The following is a 24,435-nucleotide window of genomic DNA, read 5'->3' on the forward strand; positions in this document are numbered from 1 at the left end:
TAAGTTTTCCTCTGGCTCTGGTCTTGGTCTGTGCATCCGTTGATAAGCAGAGCTGGCTGGATGGACTTGGCTTTGCATCCGAGACAGAACCCAGTCCCTACTTCTTCTTCGCTTCTCCTATTCTCCAGTCTCGTTTTTCCTCAACCAGCATTGTTTGCACTTGACTCTGAATGGGGGAGTCGTGGATGCTGGATGCTGGATGCTGGCCCATTCAGTTGGAGGATGAGCTGGCTCTCTCAGTTGGCAGTTGTCATGTTGACAACAGACTGCCAAACAAAAGTTTCGCTGCAGAGCAGGCTTTTCGGTACGGTTTGAGTGGGCCAAGAAAGAGGAGGAGTAGTAGAAGTAGTAGTAGTTGTGTGGAGTGGGAGGCATGAGGGTTAGGTTAGTGTTTCGCAAATGGGCCTCCAAGCCATGATTCCCAGGCTCTGGGCCTGGCCCAAATTTGAATAGCAACTGCAACTGCCAAGAGGATGGTAGAGAGTAGACGGGTAGATGGAATGGAGTCAGGGGCCATTTGACACGTTCTCGGTCTTTGCCAGAGCCATTTGAACGTTTCCAGCTATAGAGAATAGCTGTTGACAACTGCTGTTGCAACAACAACAACAACAACTGGGAAACGATGTCATCTTTAGTTGCCTCTCCTTCTAGCACTATCTCCCTCTAACTGCCATAAGATTTACTGGCAAATTGTTGCCTTCAACAAAAAAAGAAGATACAAAAACTTAATATTCTGAAGCTATTAAGTTGCGACTAAGACTGGGGCAGAGACTGTTCACAGCTTGTTGCAAGTTCGTAAATGCCACATCTATGGCATCCTTAGTATATGCAACTTTGGTGGCATGAAAACTTTAATTGCTGCAACTCGGCTTGTTCGCCAGGCTAATTACACCGAATAAAATTGCATTTGGCTATTTGGCCGCAGAATGCGCACCCGAAAAAAAAAATTAAGAAAAACGCTAAATGGAAAATGGATGGGAAAATAGTGGAAGTGGAAGGGGGAAGGAGGGGGCTGTTGGCTTGCCAAAAGTGGACAAACTTGCTCGAAAAATAAAGGTGGCCCCGGCTGGTCTGGAACCAGTTTAATTAAAAGAAAGTGAACCATTTAAAAATGTATTTTGATTTGGGGTCTGCTTTTCCCATAGCCAAGGCATCATTATCATTATATATATCTTGATTATTGCGCTTTTCACTCAAGCTAAGCCCCCAAAACGGTAGCTAAAAATAACAGCATAAATCTACTCAAAAGAAAACCAAAAAAAAAAAAACCAAAAACTATAGAAAATATATAGATAGATATAGGTAGATATATATAGATGGATAGATAGACAGAAATGAGGCATGGGCAGGTGATTTACCGTTGGCTTTTTGCACAGACCGTTATTCGATTCGAAAGTGGTCGGCGCCATCGGCATTTTTCTCCAACTCGGATCCAACTCCATTTCCACTTCCATTTCCATTTCCACTGGCATTTCCATTTCCATTTTCCACACACACAAACACACACAAAATGCGAACCACCGAACAATCGAAAAAAAGTGAAAACTACCTTAACCGTAACCGTAAGCAAAGTTCGCCACTGATCGCCTTTTGATGCGACAATTTTCTTTTCGATTTCGATTTCGTTTTGATTCGATTTTGATTTTCCATTGATTCGTTTTTTTCTTTCTTCTTTCGTTTTTTTTTCTTAACTTGATGCATTGTTAATGAGTCAATGAATGGATCGGAGATCGGTTTGGGGTTTTTTTTTTTCGTTTTGAGGCAGGCACATTGTGGGGCATGTGGAGGGCCCAGCTCATGGAGCGTGTCGAGTTAACTTCTACTTTTCCGCTCTTCCGCTCGCTTTTCCCGCCGCTGCAGCAAGTGCTGTGCTGTTAATTGCAGCGCCAGTAGAAGAAGAAGTAGCAGCAGCAGCTTCGGCGGCGTCATTAATTAAGCGCCACTAGAGCGTGCAACACGCGGCCAAAGAGCTCTATCGCACTTTCTTTGACTTAGTTAGTTAGTTGGTTAGTTAGTTAGTCAGTCGAGAGGAAGGGGGAAACAACTGTCGCCGTCGCCAAACTAAATCCCAGCTATGGGAAAGGTGCTACATTTCACTGTCAGGTACGAGTATGTGTTAGAAATATGCATTAATTTTTGGGTACATATTGTAGATTTAAGTAAAAAAAGAAGGTAATTTTGGTATACCAATTGGTACCATTTCGTAAATCGCAAAGCTTCTACTAAATATCTGACACATTCAATGGCATTCGAAATGTCAAAATCATGATTATTGATAGTTCAAAAAGCAAACGCTACATGGGCCACCCTGTACTAAATTTTGATATTAAGTTTTGGTTGATTTTTTATTGATATAAATAAAGTAACTATAAGTAGGTGAATTTATATGAAGAAAAGCCCATTAAAACATTATCAAATTCTTTAAATGTCAACCAAAATGAAAATGTAGGTGAAGTCTTTTAAGAAGTTAAACTAGTTTAAGTAACATCAAAGTTTTTATAAATTATTTTATGATATTATTATTAGCCTAAAGTGAAACCTAAAAGTAAACCTAGAACTTACTTTTAATCAAGGCTTTTAGGATATAATACAATATAATATAATATAAGAAGAGTATTAACTTCCAATTTAGGTAAAATATTCTTTAATTTCAGCTCAAAGTTGTTAGAAGCCATTCCTAAATGGAAACCTAGAAGCTTATCCCCTTCTTTTCACTCATAGTTTTAAGAACAAGATATAATCTAACATCCGACTTGGTTAAACTACCCACTTAACTACCTATATATGTTATAATCTAACATCCCATTGCCTACCTAATTCCCCCAATCTAGCTTGAGAATCTATAAATATATTTCACCAACAAAGAAAGAAAGAGTACTGTAAACTAAGCCCCGCAGCTGTAAGATGCCACCCATCAGTGGCCCGCCGGGGGTAGATCGTCTTATAGAACATAGGACATAGGCTGATTATAGTACATCAGTTTTACATTTAGCTGACTTGATTTTAAAATTTTAAATACTTGTATGCACTGATACTCGGTATGTATGTGTCGCCTGAGTCAGGTATTCTATAAGATCCTCCCTCCATTGGTTTTCTGGAAGACGTGACCCTTTGCTATCCCTTGGATGAGTCCACCTGAGAACTCACCCCTACCCTCAAGTGTGCGCTCAGGTCTGCTTGTGCGTGGAGGTGCGAACTCACCCCAACCCTCAAGTGTGTGCTGATATCTGCTTGTGCGCGGAGGTGTAAAAATTTATTGTTAAGCGTTTTAATGAAAAGTTGCAGTTTTTAACTTACAATCGTATAAAGCATACCACTGGAAAGGGCTTGAAAAATGCTTTCCAATGCTTTTTTTAGTGAGGGCCTATATTGAGACCCCCAATTACCGAAATTTTTGCCTTTTTAGGGTAGTAGTGAGCACTTGGGGCATCGGCGAATTGGCACTCGGCTAAAATGGCACTCGGCGAAATGGCCCTCCACTGATTAGCCGCCCGCCCAGCCAGTGTCTAGGATAAATCTTTGGTTGGGGTCTTGGCTGAGAAACCGTTTTCGGGTATAGGTCATAGGAGTCCAAGATCATTACATTACGTTTGTAATTCATTCCGTTTTCCCCAAGTGCTCACTACTACCCTAAAAAGGCAAAAATTTCGGTAATTGGGGGTCTCAATATAGGCCCTCACTAAAAAAAGCATTGGAAAGCATTTTTCAAGCCCTTTCCAGTGGTATGCTTTATACGATTGTAAGTTAAAAACTGCAACTTTTCATTAAAACGCTTAACAATAAATTTTTACACCTCCGCGCACAAGCAGATATCAGCACACACTTGAGGGTTGGGGTGAGTTCGCACCTCCACGCACAAGCAGACCTGAGCGCACACTTGAGGGTAGGGGTGAGTTCTCAGGTGGACTCATCCAAGGGATAGCAAAGGGTCACGTCTTCCAGAAAACCAATGGAGGGAGGATCTTATAGAATACCTGACTCAGGCGACACATACATACCGAGTATCAGTGCATACAAGTATTTAAAATTTTAAAATCAAGTCAGCTAAATGTAAAACTGATGTACTATAATCAGCCTATGTCCTATGTTCTAGCTACTTTCAGCTTAAGGCCAGAAATTTTTAATTGCTTCACGATCGAATGCAAGTGCTGACAACGTGGTTACAAGTAAATATATATATAAAGGTAAAATGTTTATTTCATAACGATTGTGCATGACCGTTTCCGATTCCTTTTAAGTCTAAAAAAAAATATTTATTGCAATTGACGGTGTTCTGACCGTTACTTCCCACACACCTGTATTTACATTCGTGGAACCCTTGGGCATCGTTCTTATCAAGTGAACATAGAAAGGGAAAATCTTTCTTACACGGAGATTGTGCACGAACTATCCCGCTGTCCGTAGAAACCATTAAATGGAATATTTACTACACTTGTCATTTTCCTGACCAGTCTTCCGCACACACCGATATTTACTTTCACTGAACTCTCAGGCCTCATTATCATCATCCGTTAATTTGTTCGCCATCCTTGTCTTCCTTATCCTTCAATACCATATGACTGGCGTCCGGGGCTCCTATGTATACTCAAAACCAATACGATTGGTTCTAGGAGTAAAACATACCTGTATGCACTCCCTATTGGTAACATTAGGTGAACATAGTCTAGAGACTATATAAATGACACCACTCAAATTGCTCAGAATCAGTTACTCAAAGGCCTCAGAAATACATCACTATGGATCTTACTGTTGAATTTTATAATTCTTTTGAGGCTGATAAGACCCTCGTTAACCAACCTTTCGATATAAACGTTAAAGTTATCGGGTCAGATGAAATCGATGACCAGGACTCCGATGTGGAAATTATTGAAGATTCTGAGCCGGACTGCGCATTGGATCTCGATGATGAAGACACCGTGGACCGATACCTACGAGAAGTATTCGAACCACCCTCATCGTCAACTCAAACCACTCCATCAGAATTGGATTCTTTAGGCTTTGAAGACTTTCCTATGGGTAAGGATACCCAGGAAGTTCTAAGAAAACTTATTCTACTTGAACAAAGCGAAGAGCAATATAAGAATATGCAGTGTGCTCAAACGTTTGATTTGAATGAGTCTGAGCCTAGCCTGTTTCCAAATGATGATCACATTTTTAATGAGATAATTGAAAATGAACCGCAGACAAAATATAAACAACTTATGGATGACGGACAGGATAGTGTTTTAATGGATGTTCTCTTAAGATTAGATTCCTAATATTTGTATATTTGTCTTAAAACATTATGAAATAAAAACACGTTATATAAATTCAATATTTAAAGTTTTTGTTCTTTATTAGATATTTCTCTTTCGTTTTATTTATACTTTTTAATTCAGCATCGTGCATCAATATCATGTGCATATTAAAATCGTCTCGCAGCCAAAATTTCCGAACATCAGTACAGAAATAACAGTAGTAATAAAAGGACTTTGATTTTGTATAGCTAAAGTTGTGTACTTTTAAGGTATGAACTTTTAGACTGTTGCGCGTAGTAAAAGATTTTGATTCCGAGCATAACTCACAATGAAACTTGCCCATTTTGATGTGAAACTGAACTGAGTTTTTTTTTAAAAAAATACATCTATTTTAAAGAGTTTTAAATGAAAAATTTTATATTATATACTTTAACTGTGTTGTGGTACACCTGTATATAATATATACATATATATAGTGTGTACATGAAAGAGTGAAATAGATATATTTCTTCATGTATAAAAGACCATGTAATTCATGTAACAAATTAGTATTCAACGACTAGTGACTAGAACACCACGACTCCAATCTCTAACCAATCAAAAATGGTATATAAACATTTCTTTATGTATATAATCCTTCCTAATCTACTTATTCCTTATAGGATTTTTTAGAGACCCTAAATGAATCAAAACCTGTTATTGGTTATACGAAAATTGAAGATCTATGTATTGGGTTTGATTATAAGATCACCGGATGTAAATTAAGGAAAACACCTTATGGAACTAAAATATGCCTTTATTTAACCAATAAGGAAAATGAGGATATTTGGATATTTCTACCAAAAAGTTATGTAAACAAATTTTCTACTAAGACACCATTTAAGAAATTGACTGAGAACGGAATTTCTCATATGGTATATAAAGGAAAGGATCCCAATAGATATAGCTGTGCTCAAATTGAATTTATCAGTAAATAAATGAAGTAAATAAATGAAGTAAATAAGAAATTCCCCTTATAAAAGATTGAATTTCTTATTCCAAAATCAGTCTTAGTTCAACCTTAACAAGTTACAAGTCTTACAAAAATGCACGCTAAACAAATTGAAGTCTTCTTGATGCAGTTTGAAGACATGTTATTCGAGCAACACCTCAGGAGGCTTGAATATTTAAAAGCCACCCTTGAGGACTTAGCGGAAAAGGAGTTAATACATTCAAAGTTTGGATTCCACTACAAACTTTGTCCTTGAGTGATGAAGATGCTACATCTGGACCAGACACATGTCAGTGTCATATGCTGCCGATATTAGAAGACGAGGCCCTTAATATTATGCTTAAATATTATAAGTTAAACCAGAGATTGTATCGCTCAGAAACATTAAATAAACTCAACTAATAATAAAAAAATTTTATTTACTTTTTGAAATTTTTCTTAAACATTTTAAGTATTTGTTTATCATTATAAGTAAAGTCGTTTTTCTTGAAATTTTTCAGGAAGCACTTAAGTGATTTATTTCTACATTTAAAAAGTCCGAACAACATACAATAATGACCACAGGTGTTAGAAAAATATCCTTGTAGTTGTTGTTTATTAAAAAAATATTTATGGGCGTTTGATCTTAAAAATGTTATGAATTCCTTTTTCTGCGGATATTGACCATATGAATCGAAAAATTCAGCTGACTTAGGGCTATCAAAATAGAAGGCAATCCAATGAGTTCCAGGTTTATCTGATGGATCGGTATTCGCAATAATAAGAGCCGGATACTTTTTTATAGTTTCAGGTAACTGGTCCGAAGGGAAAACTCCTTTAAAAATCAATCGTGTTTTTGCATGCTTTGATAGCAAATATTTAATTTGTAATGTATTCATGTTAAAGGAGTAATCGTATGTTTCTATGCTTATCAATATCAATCATGGAATCGTATTCGCAGTACACCAGACAAGTAACTGCTTCAGTAAGTGGTTCAGAGAATCTTCCTTCGATTCGTATAGTTCCTTGGGTTATTAAATTCGCACAAACACTCGAATTTGAATGATCGGCAGTTAGGTCAAAAGCCAATATAAAACTGTTTGTGTCAAACATTTCCTTTGTAATTTGCAGACCACGATCATAATGTTTTATCCCACTAGATCTGAATAGCATATTATAGCCCCGTGAGCTCTGAACATTTTCACCATTCGAGTAATCAAACTCAAGAGCTTGAGAAGGAACTTGAACTCCATTCACCAATAAGTTAAATCGTTGAATTTTAAAATGTTCAAAATGAAATGGATCTAAACCACGGTTTCCTGAGTATGAACGGTTTTTAACCATACAAAACGCTAGAAAATTGGGTAGCTGTCCAATAACTGCATTGTCTATAGATAATGTATTATTTCCTGGGTATATTGTAAAAGATTTTACTTCAACCTTATTGAAAGGGTATATAGCATTTTTGGTCTGTAAAACTCGATGGTGAGCCAATAAAATGCTTGGGTTAACTGTTATATGATTCATGAAAAGTTGAGCTTCCAGTATCTTTAAATTTGACTCAGTACCAGTTTCCATTAAATAAAATGCAGTCTTTTCAATATTAAAATTAATTCTTAAATCAACATTATTTACTAGTAGTTTTGGTTGATTAAATATATCGCCGTGGATTTTTCCGAAAAGTTCCACCTTATTACTATTTTTAAATAAATTTTTAAGCTTTAGATTGGTATCTGGATAAACATATTCGCCTGCCGTTATTCGTCCAAAATTCGGGAAATATCCTTGGGAGGCTAAGTGACTTTCTGAGGCATCACTTCCATAGTTTAAAACTGTTTGCAAATACGATCTATAATGATAATTATTATCACTCTGCGATACTAATATATTATTTAAATAAACTGAGGAACTTCTAAATATAGAGTGTAAGATATTGTTCACTACACCGACATCGTTTCCTACAATGCCGGTACTATCACTTTTTCTAAGTTGCACAACAAGTCGTAAATAAACACTTGATAGGTCTCGATATGTTTCACCATTTCCTAAACAGACAAATTCTATTGATGATGCTCCGTCTAAAGAAGCAATTGGATTATATGAAACTTCTTCAGTTCTTATAATGGAACTTTGCGTGGGATGTGGTGCAAACAAATCCAGTTCACTCTTCATGCATTCGATATGGTTATTCATTTTGTCTTAGAAAAAATGTCGCTAATATTTAATTTTCTTATAGTTCTTTTTCGTTTATGATGCGGTTTGGTTTGTTTACGCTGTTGCTTGGATGTTAAATGATGTCGTTTTTTTCTGGTGCCTCGCTTTTTATTTCTTTTTCCTTCCCCGTTTTGGAATCGGGTTATTTTATCAATTGCTCTATCTGATAAATTTTTCAAAGCAATTTTGCTCTGTTCTTGCAGGATATTTCTTAAGGGCTTTCTCCCGATTTCATTGATTACAGCCTTTCCAGTAGCAGCAGCCTGACTTTTTATAGCAGTTATACCCGAAAGAAAAAGTGGTTTGATATAATTAAAAAGACCACTAAAAAAGTTCCCGATTCCTCGTCCTTGTTGAACTATTCGTGGTGATACATAAAGACTTCCAATATTGCTTAAACCACCCCCACATTGGTTTAAATAGTATTCGTGATAAGATTTCACCATGATGACTGTTTTTATTATGAGTAAATAATTTTTAAGCCCGTATTATTTATAGACTTTACAACGTCCTTCTTCTTCTGAAATGTAGAGTAACAAAAATCGGAACTGTTGACGTTTCAAATGGAACCTTATATCCGTTTGAATCAGTAATTAGTATTGAGATTTCATTTGGTGACCATATATCCAAAGGATAATATTCAATGTTTTTAAATTGAATATTTTTTTCTTTTCCATTATAATACATTACTCGAAGACAACGAGGTTTTTTACAGCCTACAGATCTAGGTTTAATTATGTCAGTATAAATAAAAATCAACCCATTTTCAGGTGTTTTTGAATCAACGCTTACATTTTTATATCTAAATGTTTCAGCATTTACTAAGCTAACAAATTCCGTTTCTTCACGTATTGGAATTTCTTTATTGGAAGTTTGATTAATATAATTATTGAGATACATGTCTATAATGCCAACTTCCCAATCATCGTTCATGTCTTGTGGGATATTTACAATGTTTGTAAATGCACACTTTACGTTATCAGGAAATACATTTAATGAATCATTACTGAGCAATGTGATAAACATTTCATCTAAATTCCCCATTTTTATTATTTAAATTAAGCACTATTGATAAGAAATCCAACTGATTTTGTTTTTTCCTATTTGGTTTTTAGCACGAACCGATCTCATTAATTTTTCACGTCCAGACACATATTTAAGATCTTGAAATGGATTTGAATCTATTTTATATTTTTTCAGCTTTACCCTTAATTTACGTTGTTTATCATTAAGCTTCACTTTTGTCACTGCTCTTCTTTTAATATCTTCTTTATCGTCTAAAAAAAGAAGTATCACTTAATTTTCGCTTATCGTCTAACAACTTTGTCCGTTCCTCGGTCTTAAGTTCTCCTTCATCACTATCAGTTGTTAAATTTGTAAGGACTTCATTTTTTGGTAATTTTTCTTCATATTTTATTATTGATTCTGAAGTATCAGGTTTTGCATCATTCCAATCTAATATTTGAGTTTCATTAATTCTGCTAGATATAGGGGTTGATTTTGAATCAATATTTCGAAAGTTAAATGATTTATTACGTTTTTTTGTTTTGGTAGTAGCATAATTCTTGCCGTATTTTGATCCATTTGTCATAATCACTTATTTTATTGTTATTCAAAATTGGTAAAAATTTTATATCTATTAGTTCACTACCCCGGTCATTGTTTACCAGTTTTTGGTATGCGTTGGGATGCATTAGAACTACTTTGCTTAAGTTATGTTTATTTTTAATCATCTTTTAAAATTTTTCCAAAAATTCCGGAAAGCAATGAACTGATTAAAATAGGTAGGAAACCACCCTTCTGAATAAGAACTTTTCTCTTAGAGCTTAGGGTACGCTTTGGACATGAGAGATATCGCAATGCATTTTTATACTTTTTAAGAGCATTAAGATGTGATTTTGTAACTTTATGATTGCCTTGTAATGTGTTTAAAACAATCTCTACTAATGTTTTTACGAGGTCACTATCACTATTACTTATAATTGCCTTTCGAAGTTTATTGTTGGCCTTTTTGAGCACATACAATAAATGTTTGTTCGCTTTCAAGCGATTTAGATTCTTTTTGTAAACCATTTTCGTCTGAAAAGCACACGGTATATTCGGAATTAAAAATATCCGTTCTAAATCTTAAAAGATCGTTGATTCCTTGAGTAAGATCAATAAGTAAATATCCGTGTGGTTGTTCCGTTACTTCCTTATATATTCTAAATAACTCAGTTGGATTTTCAGGATAAATTTGTCTTGCTAAACATTGAAATTGTAGTTTATCACGAGGGTTTTTAAACATCACAATATATTTTGTGTTTAATGATATGTCTCGGGTATGCGATGACTTATGGAATATATTTTGAGTTACAACTATTACAGATAAATTCCTATGATGTGATCCTTTTGTAAAGAGCTCACATACATTTTTATTAAAAGCCCCCATCATCAAGTCATCCAATATTAAAAGAATGGGTTCATTAGTTTCGTTTTCAATTACATCAGGAACCCCTTTATAGTACTCAACATTATTAAAGTTTGGCTTAGCACTCTCCTCTCCATAACACCAAATAATTCGATTTATTGAAGTATTTAGCAAATCATTCTTCTTGTTTATTAAGTTTTCCAAAAAAGTGGTTTTTCCTGATCCTGATGGTCCGCAGATCAACATTGTAAAGGGATGTATAAACTGCGTAAACATTTTATTTATTTTTATTTTTTATTATATTTGAAATAGATTTTTTATCTTATCCTTAAACTACATTAGGTTTATTTATGTTTTTCCTGATCGCGTTTTTTTAGAGCAGTTCTTCTCGAAGTGAGTATCAGATCCACAATAATTGCAATAAATCAGTTGTGTGTATCCCCTTTTGCGCGGATCATTACCAAACAAACCCTTGAATGACTCCATTGTATAAGACAACTTGTAGGTTCAACTATTTATTTATTACTGAAGCTTAAACATACGTTATAGTATTACAATATACTTCGTAATTTGAGTTTTCCAATATTACAAATAGCTTAAACAAATTATTTAGGGAACATCGTAGAGGAAATTTTGTCTTATGTATTTTACAATTGGTGAAAAAATTGGGTAGTTGGGTTAAGCTTCTTCCGATATCTATATCGATTATGGTCGCTGACAAATACTTTGATAAAAATTTTTTTTTAATTTCACCACGAACAATAATTGAACTATACTTATTGAGTGGGGAGAGAATTTCTTCTAGGGCTGTATACGGTATATCTCCAGCGGCCCATTCCAAACCATTTATATTTTGTTGATTTAAATGTTGCTGCTTAAGAGTTTCCTTATCCAATTCTTTTATGTTGAATGGCGGTTTGAAATGAAAGAAATTTGGTATAACCGTTCCTGCTGGCATGAATGCAAGCTCCTTGACAAAAACTTGTTTGTTGTTTCCAAATAAATATTGAAAATCAACAATAACGCTTGAATTACGATCTACAGTGTTCATGATGGTTTGAAATTTTGAACTGGACTGAGGGTGTACATGCGAAGGCCTTTTCCTTTATATACCGGACAGATTAGAATAAAGTTTTAGTTAAAATAAAGTGCTCTAACCAAATAGACATGTGTGTACCGAAAAGAAATAAAACTCCACGAAAGAAACAGGACCATGAGGTCATTTTTGGATTCGAATACTATGTTGTACATAATTTAAAGTTGAAATGTGGTTTATCCACTTCTAAAAAATTTATGCCTATGATCTGGATGCAGCAAAGTAAAAGTAATTTTGTTGGATTTGATAAAGACGAATGGATGCAACTTCTCACATATAAGGAATATATTCAGTTGAAACTGGACCAGTATGACTTCTTGATGCCTGACACAATTATTGATAACCCCTGCATGGCATCTATGAAATGTAATTTTAGATTTAGGAAATCTGATAATCAGTATGTTTTTGTAATTAATCAGTATGGTAACAAAATTGAGTTTGACTCTGAGTCCTGGAGATCCTTACTAAGACTTGGTATATTTTTTACAACCTTCCTATGTTGGAATTCAATATTACGACAACAAGTGGTATATCTTTACTATAATCATATTATTCCTAAGTGTGTGTCATTACAAAAGTATGACATTCAGTTAGCTGACTTAGAGGGTTCTTTCGGTAAAGATGTACAAATAGATTTAACACGATTATGTTTTGAAATTTCGAAAAAGATGCGTAACGAATTAAAAAGAGATGTACTTCTATATAAGCAGTCCATATTAACTAAGCAAATATCACTATCAAATAAAAAATAAAACAAAATAAAATAAATCAGCAACCTAAAATGAGTAAACAACAAGTTGTTGATGAAATTCACAAACCGGCACGCAAAAACTTTTTGCGTCGTAAATTTGTTCAGAAGGGGATTAATGATACATGGCAAATTGATTTAGTTGAAATGATACCCTTTAGGAAAGAAAATAGAGGGTATAGATATTTATTGACTGTTATTGACACATTCTCAAAGTATGCATTCGCTGAAGCTGTAAAGTCAAAATCCGCACTGGATGTTACAGAAGCAATGAGAACTGTCTTTAAAGCGAGCAAAAGTAAACCAAAGAATATTCAGTCAGATCAAGGAAAAGAATTCTTTAATTCAACATTTAAAACATTAATGAGCACATTTAATATAAATCATTATCACACTTTCACACATCTTAAGGCTTCAATATGCGAGCGTTTTAATCGAACATTAAAAAATCGCATGTGGAAAATGTTTAGTATGCAAGGAAATTATAAATGGATTCATAACATAAAATATCTTGTAAACCAGTATAATCATTCATATCACCGAACCATTAAAATGAACCCTGCTGATGTTTGCATTAAAAATGAGGAGTTCATTTTGAAAACGGTGTATAATTTCCCTAAAGTTTTTCCAAAACATAAATTTTCTGTAGATGATTTTGTTCGAATAAGTAAATATAAGGGAGCGTTTATGAAGGGATATGAACCCAATTGGACAACGGAGGTTTTTAAAGTTATAAAAGTTAAGTCTACATATCCAGTAACATATGAGCTTCAAGATTACAGAGGAAACTCTATTGATGGGTCATTTTATGAACAGGAACTACAAAAAGTTAAAGATAAGAATGCATTCCTGATAGAAAAAATACTTCAAAGAAAAAAATAATCAAGTATTCGTTAAGTGGAGCGGATTTGATTCTAGCCACAACTCGTGGATTCCTGTAAATAAAATTCTTAAATAATAAAACGCAATTAGATATATTTTTAAACATTTATTTATTCACATATTTTTCTTAAAATAAAATTTTAATAATACAAAATATATTTACATATTTACATATATACTTTACAATAGATTATTATCTTGATCACTATTTATAATATGTTCAATTTTATAATGACCATGAGCTAATGTATTACAATTATCTGGTAAAATATATCTCTTATCATCCTTATAATTAAGACTTATTTTGTTCATAATTTCTGTATACAAAGTATGTGATCTACTACGAATTACACGCTGTGCTCCATAAAATGTTTTTTTATATTTTATACATTCAATATAATCAGTATGACTTAGTTTTTTAATAACAGATTTTTTAACTCCTTTAATTTTTTGAATAGATTCTGTTTTATTTTTATCTTTTGCAACTACACAAGAATATGCCTTAGCTTTAAGACCAGCAAAGGAAGTCATAACATCTCCAGCATGTTCATCCTTCATTTTTCCTGGTTCTCTATTATTGGCCTGAATTATTTGGTATTTATTTTCTAACTTATAATTTGAGGTATCAAAGCGATCGGGATTTGCTTTTATAGTCTCATAGAAATCATCCTCTGATGACAAAATAAAGGAGTCTGTATCCATATATATTATTTTCGTAGATGGACTTTTAACTAATAGAAAGTTGTAATAAAATTCATACATAAGCCACTTTGATAATTCTAAAACTGCTACTCCTATGTATATGGGCTTATCATACATTATTTGTGATGGTGTCGATTCAATTGCCGCTAAATCCGTTCCAAATAACTCAACGCTATGGAAATCATTTCTAGCTATACGTTGCCTAAAGCCTGGAGAATTTTGTCTAGACTCATAATGTTTTACTAGAACTACTTTACGACGCTTTTCAACATTTTCCATAGTTTTTCCGTATACGGCATTATTCATTAACTTATAAAAATTTTTTTCGAAGTCATTTCGTGCTAATTTTCTTTGATTAGTATTTAAATCAATATAGGGTTTTAACCAGCATGATTGTGTAAATGACAAAATCCTATGAATTTTTCGCAAAATCAAGCCATGCTGTAAACAAAGCTGAAGCTGTTTTAAATGAATTATGTACCCACTTTTGTTAGTTAAGTCTGCTATCAGTTTGGCCTGCTTGCCTCCTGGGGGAACTTTATTTTCAGGACAAAAAGGCAAATAATTATGAGAGTCATGTTGATTAGGAGGGTATTCCAGGTCAACTTCTAACATATATCCTACATCACCATCAGATAATATATTTTTATAGTCAAATAATGCGATTTCTTCCCTAGTTAAAAATTTAAACCCTGAAAGTGGTAAGGGCTGACTCATAGCCCATCCATATAAATTATTTGCGTCAATGTAACTTAAGAAATTATTTCGTTTGCTAGGATCAAAGTTATTTAAATACTTATTATTTGCTATGGAAATTCTTTGACTGCATTGTGTTAAGCCCCCTCTTACAGCTCTTTTTAAAAAGTTATACATATCACCATCACTTATTAATTCTAAGTGTACGTTGGTGAACTTTAACATTGCGTCCCATGATATGGAGGGAGCAGTTACATAGTTTATGGGGTCTAACTTATAAATTCTACGACAAATATTTCGAAAGTTTTCAAAGACATCGGCTAAAATTAAAACGTCACTTTCTAAATAAAGCTTTAAGTAATCCCTTATAGTATTACAATTAAAAGTGTCCCAAACTTTCTGTGCAAAACTATAATCTTCAACACTACAATTTTCATCGCTAAGAGAATTATAAAAACTATCAATGCTAGGAAGCTGGGTTTCGTTAAACTTTTCAAAGCTATCCAAGTAATCATAAGGAAATACACCCTTCCTACGCATTTGTCTGAATTTTTCTCCTTGAAATTTGGTTGCGAGAATTTTAAAATCCCTATCTTCCATATAGCTTGATAATTTTTCCAAGCTAGAATTTAGAAACCGTACTGAATCTATATACCTAATTTTATATCTATTTAATGCATTTAGTTTTATAGTTTGTGTAAGAGCTATGTACAATTCTTTATTACAAGGAATGGGGTTTAAATCTCCTTCCAATTCAGTAATAAATAAATGTATATCATACTTAGATAAATTATGAAAAACTACAGGAAAAAATGGATCGCTTAATTTATATTTTGGCTTACAGTTCTTATGAATAGGACCTACGTATTTCCCAGAAAATTGGTCGAAGTGTTTGTCCAGGTCGCCATCGTTGATTACCTTTTCACAGGCGCAGCAACTTCCTTCTTGGTCAAAGTCATCGATTGGATCTGTACTGGGACTTTTTGCTGTGGCCCAATATTTGTAAAATAAACTCAAAGTCCTTTCTTTGAGAGTTTTACAAAATTGCTTAATGCAATCTTCACCTGTAATTTTATAAAATTTAAATTATTTCAAAATTTATTAACATCATTTTTTTAATTTACCTTCATATGTCCATAACTCATTCAGAGTTGGATCATATTTGTGTGCAATGTAGAAGGATACCGCGCACGCTGAATGTTTTTGCACCTTTGTTGTTGCCGAAGTAGCCGGATTATTTAAGCAGATCTCATAGTTTTCAAGGACCGCCTCTATGTCTGCATATATAACTACTGGAGGTGATAGCTTCTTATGATATCCATTGAAAGAAGTGGTCGTATTAGGTTCAGGATAGTACGAAGCCACTTTTCCACATTCAAGCTTATTGTGGGTAGTGTTCGTTGTTGTATAAAACTGTAGACAGTTATCACAGAAATATTTTCCTGCGTGCGATTTTGAATGCTGCGAGCCGCATAATCTTTTGATGCACGTAATATAGGCATAGTGCATATTTTGACGGTTATTAATGCCTAATATATTAACGTGGTTTGGTAGAATCTCTTGAGTTTTAACTGTAGGTCCCACAATTTTTTTTACCGTCATTATCAATTTCATACACATTGATGCTAAAATCTTTATTTTTTTTTCTCGAACTGATTTATTCCTTTTTTTGGTAATTGGGAACTCAATTCCTGAAAAATCCAGTCTCATTCCTTCATAATCAATGACTTCTGCATTGATATTTATGTGGTAGTTTGCCGGTTTCGTTAATTTCTCCCGTGAATATTTCTTTTGTTGTGGTGTTGCAAAAGTAGCATTCTGAAATCGCTTGTTAGCTAGAAATGCTAAAATTGCCCACTTAAAACAAAATACGTCTGTGTTTTGAATATTTATTATCGCATTTCGCGATCTTATGGCATTCGGAGCTGGTATGAAACCGCTTGCAGGAATGTTTTCTAGTTTAACTATAGTGGCTTCAAAATAATCAAAGTTCTTGATAGCCCAACCAGAATCCTTTTCCTGGAATTCACTGCTCGATGTTATTAGGGATTCTATTGCGGCATTTAATTCTATAGTAATATTTTCAACTTGATATACCGATCTATATGCCGTTCCAAAGTGTTTCCTGGTTTCAACGGTTTCTCCGTCATCTATTTGTTTCATATAAGTCCCGTACACTCTTAACGAGAATTTGATTGCTCTATATTCTGACATGCAATCCTCAATTATTTTAAGTAGATTTGATTGACAAAATTGATAAAAATCATTTAAGTCAATTACATTTTCGTTGGGACATTTAATTCTATATGTTTTTACAGGAAACTTGGAGTTACTCACAATTTGTGAAATATTTTTATAATTTACATCTTCTCGAACCGAAGCATTCTTATGGTAATCGGTTAGCATATGCTGACGTTCCCTCGACTCAAGATACTGGATACCACAAGTATGACATAAAATTTCTCTTTTTTGCTCTTCTGTATTTCCCGAAATCTTAAGCTTTTTTGTAGGACTATTTGGTTCCTTACCCTCATCCATTCTTATCCGCTTGAGGGCATTTGCTGATGTTGAGGGAATATCGTCTCGAACAATATCTGGTTCCTGTTGTTTTCCTTTATTATCCTTCTTCTTCATTAAAATGCTGAATGCATTTTGCGGTCCTTCACAATTCTTATAGTGCTCGTCAAATTTATAGTTGGGGACTATACGGTAGCACAAGTCACATCTTATTTTAGAACTTGCCATTAAAACCTCGAAGGCATTCCGAGGTTTGGAACACTTGGCATAGTGATCACTAAACTCACACATCTTCACAATCATAGCACACAAATCACATGCAATTGTTGACTCCATTTTTTTTGATTTAAACGATGTAGTTTTTAAGTTATTATAATATTTGAAATGTATTTGTATATATATATATATATATATATATATATATTTGTAAAAATTGTTTATAATTTTTAAGCACCGACGAAAATGACAAAGATAAACACAATAAAGCACCGAGACTTTTAATGTAGTTCTGAGGCCTTTGAGTAACTGATTCTGAGCAATTTGAGTGGTGTCATTTATATAGTCTCTAGACTATGTTCACCTAATGTTACCAATAGGGAGTGCATACAGGTATGTTTTACTCCTAGAACCAATCGTATTGGTTTTGAGTATACATAGGAGCCCCGGACGCCAGTCATATGGTATTGAAGGATAAGGAAGACAAGGATGGCGAACAAATTAACGGATGATGATAATGAGGCCTGAGAGTTCAGTGAAAGTAAATATCGGTGTGTGCGGAAGACTGGTCAGGAAAATGACAAGTGTAGTAAATATTCCATTTAATGGTTTCTACGGACAGCGGGATAGTTCGTGCACAATCTCCGTGTAAGAAAGATTTTCCCTTTCTATGTTCACTTGATAAGAACGATGCCCAAGGGTTCCACGAATGTAAATACAGGTGTGTGGGAAGTAACGGTCAGAACACCGTCAATTGCAATAAATATTTTTTTTAAGACTTAAAAGGAATCGGAAACGGTCATGCACAATCGTTATGAAATAAACATTTTACCTTTATATATATATTTACTTGTAACCACGTTGTCAGCACTTGCATTCGATCGTGAAGCAATTAAAAATTTCTGGCCTTAAGCTGAAAGTAGCTAGAACATAGGACATAGGCTGATTATAGTACATCAGTTTTACATTTAGCTGACTTGATTTTAAAATTTTAAATACTTGTATGCACTGATACTCGGTATGTATGTGTCGCCTGAGTCAGGTATTCTATAAGATCCTCCCTCCATTGGTTTTCTGGAAGACGTGACCCTTTGCTATCCCTTGGATGAGTCCACCTGAGAACTCACCCCTACCCTCAAGTGTGCGCTCAGGTCTGCTTGTGCGTGGAGGTGCGAACTCACCCCAACCCTCAAGTGTGTGCTGATATCTGCTTGTGCGCGGAGGTGTAAAAATTTATTGTTAAGCGTTTTAATGAAAAGTTGCAGTTTTTAACTTACAATCGTATAAAGCATACCACTGGAAAGGGCTTGAAAAATGCTTTCCAATGACACCAAACACTTTTTTTTTTTTTTTTTTTTTTAGTGAGGGCCTATATTGAGACCCCCCAATTACCGAAATTTTTGCCTTTTTAGGGTAGTAGTGAGCACTTGGGGAAAACGGAATGAATTACAAACGTAATGTAATGATCTTGGACTCCTATGACCTATACCCGAAAACGGTTTCTCAGCCAAGACCCCAACCAAAGATTTATCCTAGACACTGGCTGGGCGGGCGGCTAATCAGTGGAGGGCCATTTCGCCGAGTGCCATTTTAGCCGAGTGCCAATTCGCCGATGCCCCAAGTGCTCACTACTACCCTAAAAAGGCAAAAATTTCGGTAATTGGGGGTCTCAATATAGGCCCTCACTAAAAAAAAAAAAAAAAAAAAAAAAAGTGTGTTTGGTGTCATTGGAAAGCATTTTTCAAGCCCTTTCCAGTGGTATGCTTTATACGATTGTAAGTTAAAAACTGCAACTTTTCATTAAAACGCTTAACAATAAATTTTTACACCTCCGCGCACAAGCAGATATCAGCACACACTTGAGGGTTGGGGTGAGTTCGCACCTCCACGCACAAGCAGACCTGAGCGCACACTTGAGGGTAGGGGTGAGTTCTCAGGTGGACTCATCCAAGGGATAGCAAAGGGTCACGTCTTCCAGAAAACCAATGGAGGGAGGATCTTATAGAATACCTGACTCAGGCGACACATACATACCGAGTATCAGTGCATACAAGTATTTAAAATTTTAAAATCAAGTCAGCTAAATGTAAAACTGATGTACTATAATCAGCCTATGTCCTATGTTCTAGCTACTGAAGAGGGCCACCTTTAACAATTGATATTTAACATACGAATTGGCCGGTGGACGAGGACGACAACGACGATGATGATGATGACCGCGCCCACTCTGTGTTCTTGTGCCGCCCCATAAAACGGGAGAAAAATAAAAGAAGGAGAACAATTTGGGAATTTCCGAAAAGTGGGAGGAGAAGTAGAAAGGGACAGCTCAGGGAAAAGAAGAGAAAGGATAGGAATTCGGGTTAAGAGTTTTTTGGTGGGAAGAAGAATGCTGGCTACTATAGGTGGCTGTGTAATTAAATCATGTGGAATTAGTTAATAGTACTACCAGCTTTGTTGGGGGATACTTAAGGTGGTAAGGGTTAAGGATTTAGGGTTCTCAGGTTCTTATCAGGGTAATTAAGCGAAGAAGAAGACTAGTTTGAAGATCTTTTAAGGGGAGGTTTAAGTTTATGTTTACAAACTTTAACTTAACTTTAATTACAACCAACATTCATTCTCTAAAACATGTTAATAATCCACCTTTGCCCCCTTAAACTCCAACTATCTTTGGTTTTCCCACCTCTCTAAACATCTCTTAACGTTCAGCAGTCATCAATGCAATCGATCAGGCAATGGGAGAGATCAGGAGATCAGTCAATCTTTCACTGCAATTTCTGCAATTTCTGTTCTCCACCGTTTAGCTCAGATCACGACTTTCGCTCCTTCAACCTGCCAACCACCGAGAATTCGTGGCCTTAAATCAAGATCAAGATCAAGATCGATCGATCAAGCACTTCCTCATTCTAGTGATCTGTAAATTGCCAACCATTAAAGATCTGCTAGATATATATACTATATAGTAGCAAATCAAATAGTTTTCTAACTTAAATTGGTGAATAACATACAGTTTATTGTACAAATTAGATCAATTAAAAGTGAGCAATTAATGTTTTATATAGTATACAGTGTTGATTGGCTTAAATGAATGTAGAATAACAGATGTGTGCATGCGTAGAGTGAAAGCGTTTCCATTATTTATGTTGATTGGGGCAGCTAGTTTCCACTTTCTTAGCTGCCACAATTAACTGCAATTTAAATGGTAGAAAAACATAAATAAACTTTAAAGTTGTTAGCTTGTTTTGGTCAATGGGGCAGCCAAAGTTTACTAACAAATGAGGTGAATAGCGAAAAGTTAGATAAGAAAACTCTCCATTTCTGTGGTGAATAGCAAAGCTAGCAACTCGCATTGAGGTAGTCCCATAATCTATATACATATTACTATATATATATAATATATATCTTCATTTTACTTACAGATCCGATCGCCACGCCCACAGCGCCATTATGTGGAGCCCACAGAAAGGCCCTACACGACTGTGGGACCTTAGGTTTAGTAGCTGTATATTTATCTTACACTTAATGGTAAGTACAGTAAAGCCAAACAAACTTGTCCACAAACACTCCATAAAGAAAAACAAGTGCAGCCTTATCTTATCTGTATAGATGTCGTGGGTCTATAAAACCAATTTGTTTGATAAACAAATGTTATAATAATAGAATGGCTTTCCTTTTAAGGCATTGATATGGCTAGCAAGAAGAAAAGGTGATTTGTTGGGAAATTCAAGTTAGATAAGAAACAAATTTGTAGATCTCTAACTCACAATTCCTATCAAATCTTAGCCTAACCAGGTTAAGAAGTTATTTTACAAACTAAGACCAATAAAACACCGTTTGTTAATAGATCGCAAAATGCATTTAATATTATAAAATTGTGGCTAAAACTAAATACAAAAATACAGTCAAAACCAAGACGCTTAGATGGTCTCGCCCACGGGCTTGATGGTCAGCTCATGGATCTGAACATTGGGCGGGGTCTGGATGCAGTAGCTAATGGCATCGGCCACATCCTCAGAACGGAGCAATGGCAAGTCGGGGAAATGGACAAGGGCGGCCTTGTCGATGATCTCCGTGTCCACAGCACCAGGACTGATGCTCTATAATTGGAAAAAACAAATATTAGTCGAAATCTTAAAAGAAAATCTTCGTCTACTAACCGTTATCTTGGTCTGGGTCTTGCTGTTGAGGAACTCCTGACGCAGCACCTCCGTCAGGCCAGTGATGGCAAACTTTGAGGGCGAGTACATGCCCATGGTGAAGCCAGGAATATAGGGCACTCGATGACCAGCTACACTGTTAACAATCAAGATGTGTCCATCGTTGACATTGCGTTTTTGCAGCGACTTGAAAGCCTCGCGAGTACACCAGGAGACGCCCAGGACATTGGTATCAAGGATGGCACGAAGATCATCAGTGTTGCCCTCCTTGGTGATAGCAACGCCGGTACGAACAATACCGGCATTGTTAACCAGAACATCAGCACCACCCAAGGTGGCATCAATCCAGGCAAAAGTATCGATCACATCCTGCTCCTTGCTGACATCGCACTTGCGTCCATGGAAGCGACTGGCCTGATCCGCTGGCAATGAATCCTTAAGCTCTTTAAGGCGCTCTTCCCGACGAGCAACACCCACTACGATCAGACCTTTGGCTACCAAATCCTTACAACAGGCAGCTCCAATTCCAGAGCTAGCTCCCGTGACGACAGCAACACGATTTAGCCAACGTTCCATTATGTTAATTCAAGTTTAGTAATGGGTTAATATTTCTATAGTATGTGTCCGATCGCGACCTGTTTTAGAACTGCTCTTTCATTGCCTACCCCACTCGCTTTTATAAGGTCATCAAATATCAACAGAAAAAACCGAACAGATCCGAAGTTTTAACGTTCCGAAGTCGGGAGACGACTATTTCACCACACGACCACAACATGGCCGAACCCAAAACATTTACCCGTAGCCGGTATTTTGTGGACTGTAGCGTAATCGTGAGTCTGCATAAAGTTAGCCTAGCCCTCGTCTTTTTGATCAGTTCATTCTAGAATGATAATATATACTGTATACTATATATATGCCATAGGCATATGCCTCTCTGTTGGTTGAGAGTGAGCGAGCGATCGCCGTCGTGAGTGGAACTCATTGTGGCTCAGCACATTTGTTTGGCGGCTTCTGTTTTAGGAACTTATCAAAGCCCACATAGTGTATCTATCATTGAAAAAAGAACAGATTAAATCAATCATTTGATGTTTAAATTGCTTTCATAGACATGACGTTGTTTGTTTTGCTTTCAAAATGGAATTTATAATGGCAAACATATTAGGTTTTGTTAGTTACGTATACGCAGTGTTGTCGGGTTAGCTAAGAACATAATATCGCTTAAAATACTTTGTAGTTTTGTTGTAAATTGATTTGTTTGTTTTGCTTTCAAAATGAATTTTCTAATGGCAAATATGTAAGGTTTTTGATAATTACGTATACGCAATGAAGTCAGGTTAGCTAAGAACATAATTTGTAGTTTTCATGTGTACTTTCATGTATAAATTGCTTTCACAGACCTCACATTCTATGCTTTCGAAATGGATTTTGTCTAATTGCAAACATTTTAAAGTCTTTGATAATTAAGTATACGCAGTGTTGTTCGGTTAGCTAAGAACATAATAACATTTTAAATACAAAAGTTAATAATAAAAACAGCAAAAAGAATATCTTAGTCAATTAACTATAATAGCTGCCTTTCGCTCTAAAGATTATTCATATAATTAGCTGGGAAAAAAGATGATGCAAAACGCTGAGTTAACTCACAATCCGCGCCAACACTTTTAGTTTGTTAGTTTGTTCGTTAGAATAATTGCTAGGAAAATGTGTGTTACATGAAAAATAAATGCAATAATGCTAAATTATTCGTTTGCCTGATCAAGATGTTAAACAATTACAACTTATTTGCATTAACTAATTTATTCAGTTAACTAACTGGAAGATCGGGCTGCTATCCATTCGCTCCTCAATTTCCATTCTCGTCCGTTGAGTGACGACGACGATGCCAGACAATCTGGCACCATCATGGCTCTGATCAGCTACTATATACTTGATTATATATACTATACTATATCCATTTGTTCAGGTGGCTCTAGTCTGGTGAGGCAACTTTTACTGATGAGAGGAAAATGCAAATTCCTTAGCCAGGCAACTCGATCAGACTTCCCCTTTGATTTTGATTTTGCAGCCATAGCTGCTGCTGATCTATGCGGCATGTGGCAAGGCAGTTTGGGGCAGGTATCGGTATGCAAATATGCAAAATGTCAGGTGCAACTACCACCGCCTCTGCCTCTTGGCGTACAGGTACCAGTTAGCCAACCCCTCAAACCAAACCAAAAGATCATTGCCAAACGGATGCAGGCCAAGTGGAATTCGCTTTCCCATTTCGATTGGCCTTCATTGGCCAACGGTTCGGGGTAACGAAGACTGCTGCAGACTTGAGACTGGAGAGACTGGATTGCCGTTTCGTTTTTATTGGTAACACGTTTGTCCAGGTGCCAGGTGGCAGGTGGCAGGTGCCAGTGGAACCGTTAGGAGCCCACCCACAAGGCTGGCCTTTGATTTTTGGGTGGGTTTTTTTTCGGAAAGGAGGAGGAGGAGGAGTCGAAGACCAAATCGTAACTAGTATTAATTTTTGGAACCCCCTAAAAGACGAAATGACTTTTATAGACGCTTCTACTTGATATTATAATGGTTCTTTATTATAATTTCTTTA

The 24,435-nt window shown here is 35.5% G+C and overlaps 2 protein-coding genes across 2 annotated transcripts in view; one reads left to right on the forward strand and one right to left on the reverse strand.

The window, feature by feature from the left end:
* LOC108103584 overlaps window positions 1-24,435 on the forward strand; it is a 30,991-nt gene that overhangs the window by 3,665 nt on the left and 2,891 nt on the right. Inside the window, exon 3 of the mRNA XM_041818853.1 lies at window positions 21,105-21,210. Coding sequence (XP_041674787.1) covers window positions 21,133-21,210 — 78 coding nt within the window. The 5' untranslated portion in view covers window positions 21,105-21,132. The remainder of the gene's footprint in view (window positions 1-21,104; window positions 21,211-24,435) is intronic.
* On the reverse strand, window positions 21,523-22,504 carry LOC108103585 (farnesol dehydrogenase). The gene is made up of 2 exons (XM_017209110.2): window positions 21,843-22,504; window positions 21,523-21,782 (listed from the first exon to the last, which is right to left on the reverse strand). The coding sequence occupies exons 1-2, from the start codon at window positions 22,416-22,418 to the stop codon at window positions 21,603-21,605; spliced, it is 756 nt and encodes a 251-aa protein (XP_017064599.1). The 5' UTR covers window positions 22,419-22,504; the 3' UTR covers window positions 21,523-21,602.

This window comes from Drosophila eugracilis, unplaced genomic scaffold (assembly GCF_018153835.1).
Source record: "Drosophila eugracilis isolate 14026-0451.02 unplaced genomic scaffold, ASM1815383v1 contig_394, whole genome shotgun sequence".
NCBI classification, from domain to species: domain Eukaryota; kingdom Metazoa; phylum Arthropoda; class Insecta; order Diptera; family Drosophilidae; genus Drosophila; species Drosophila eugracilis.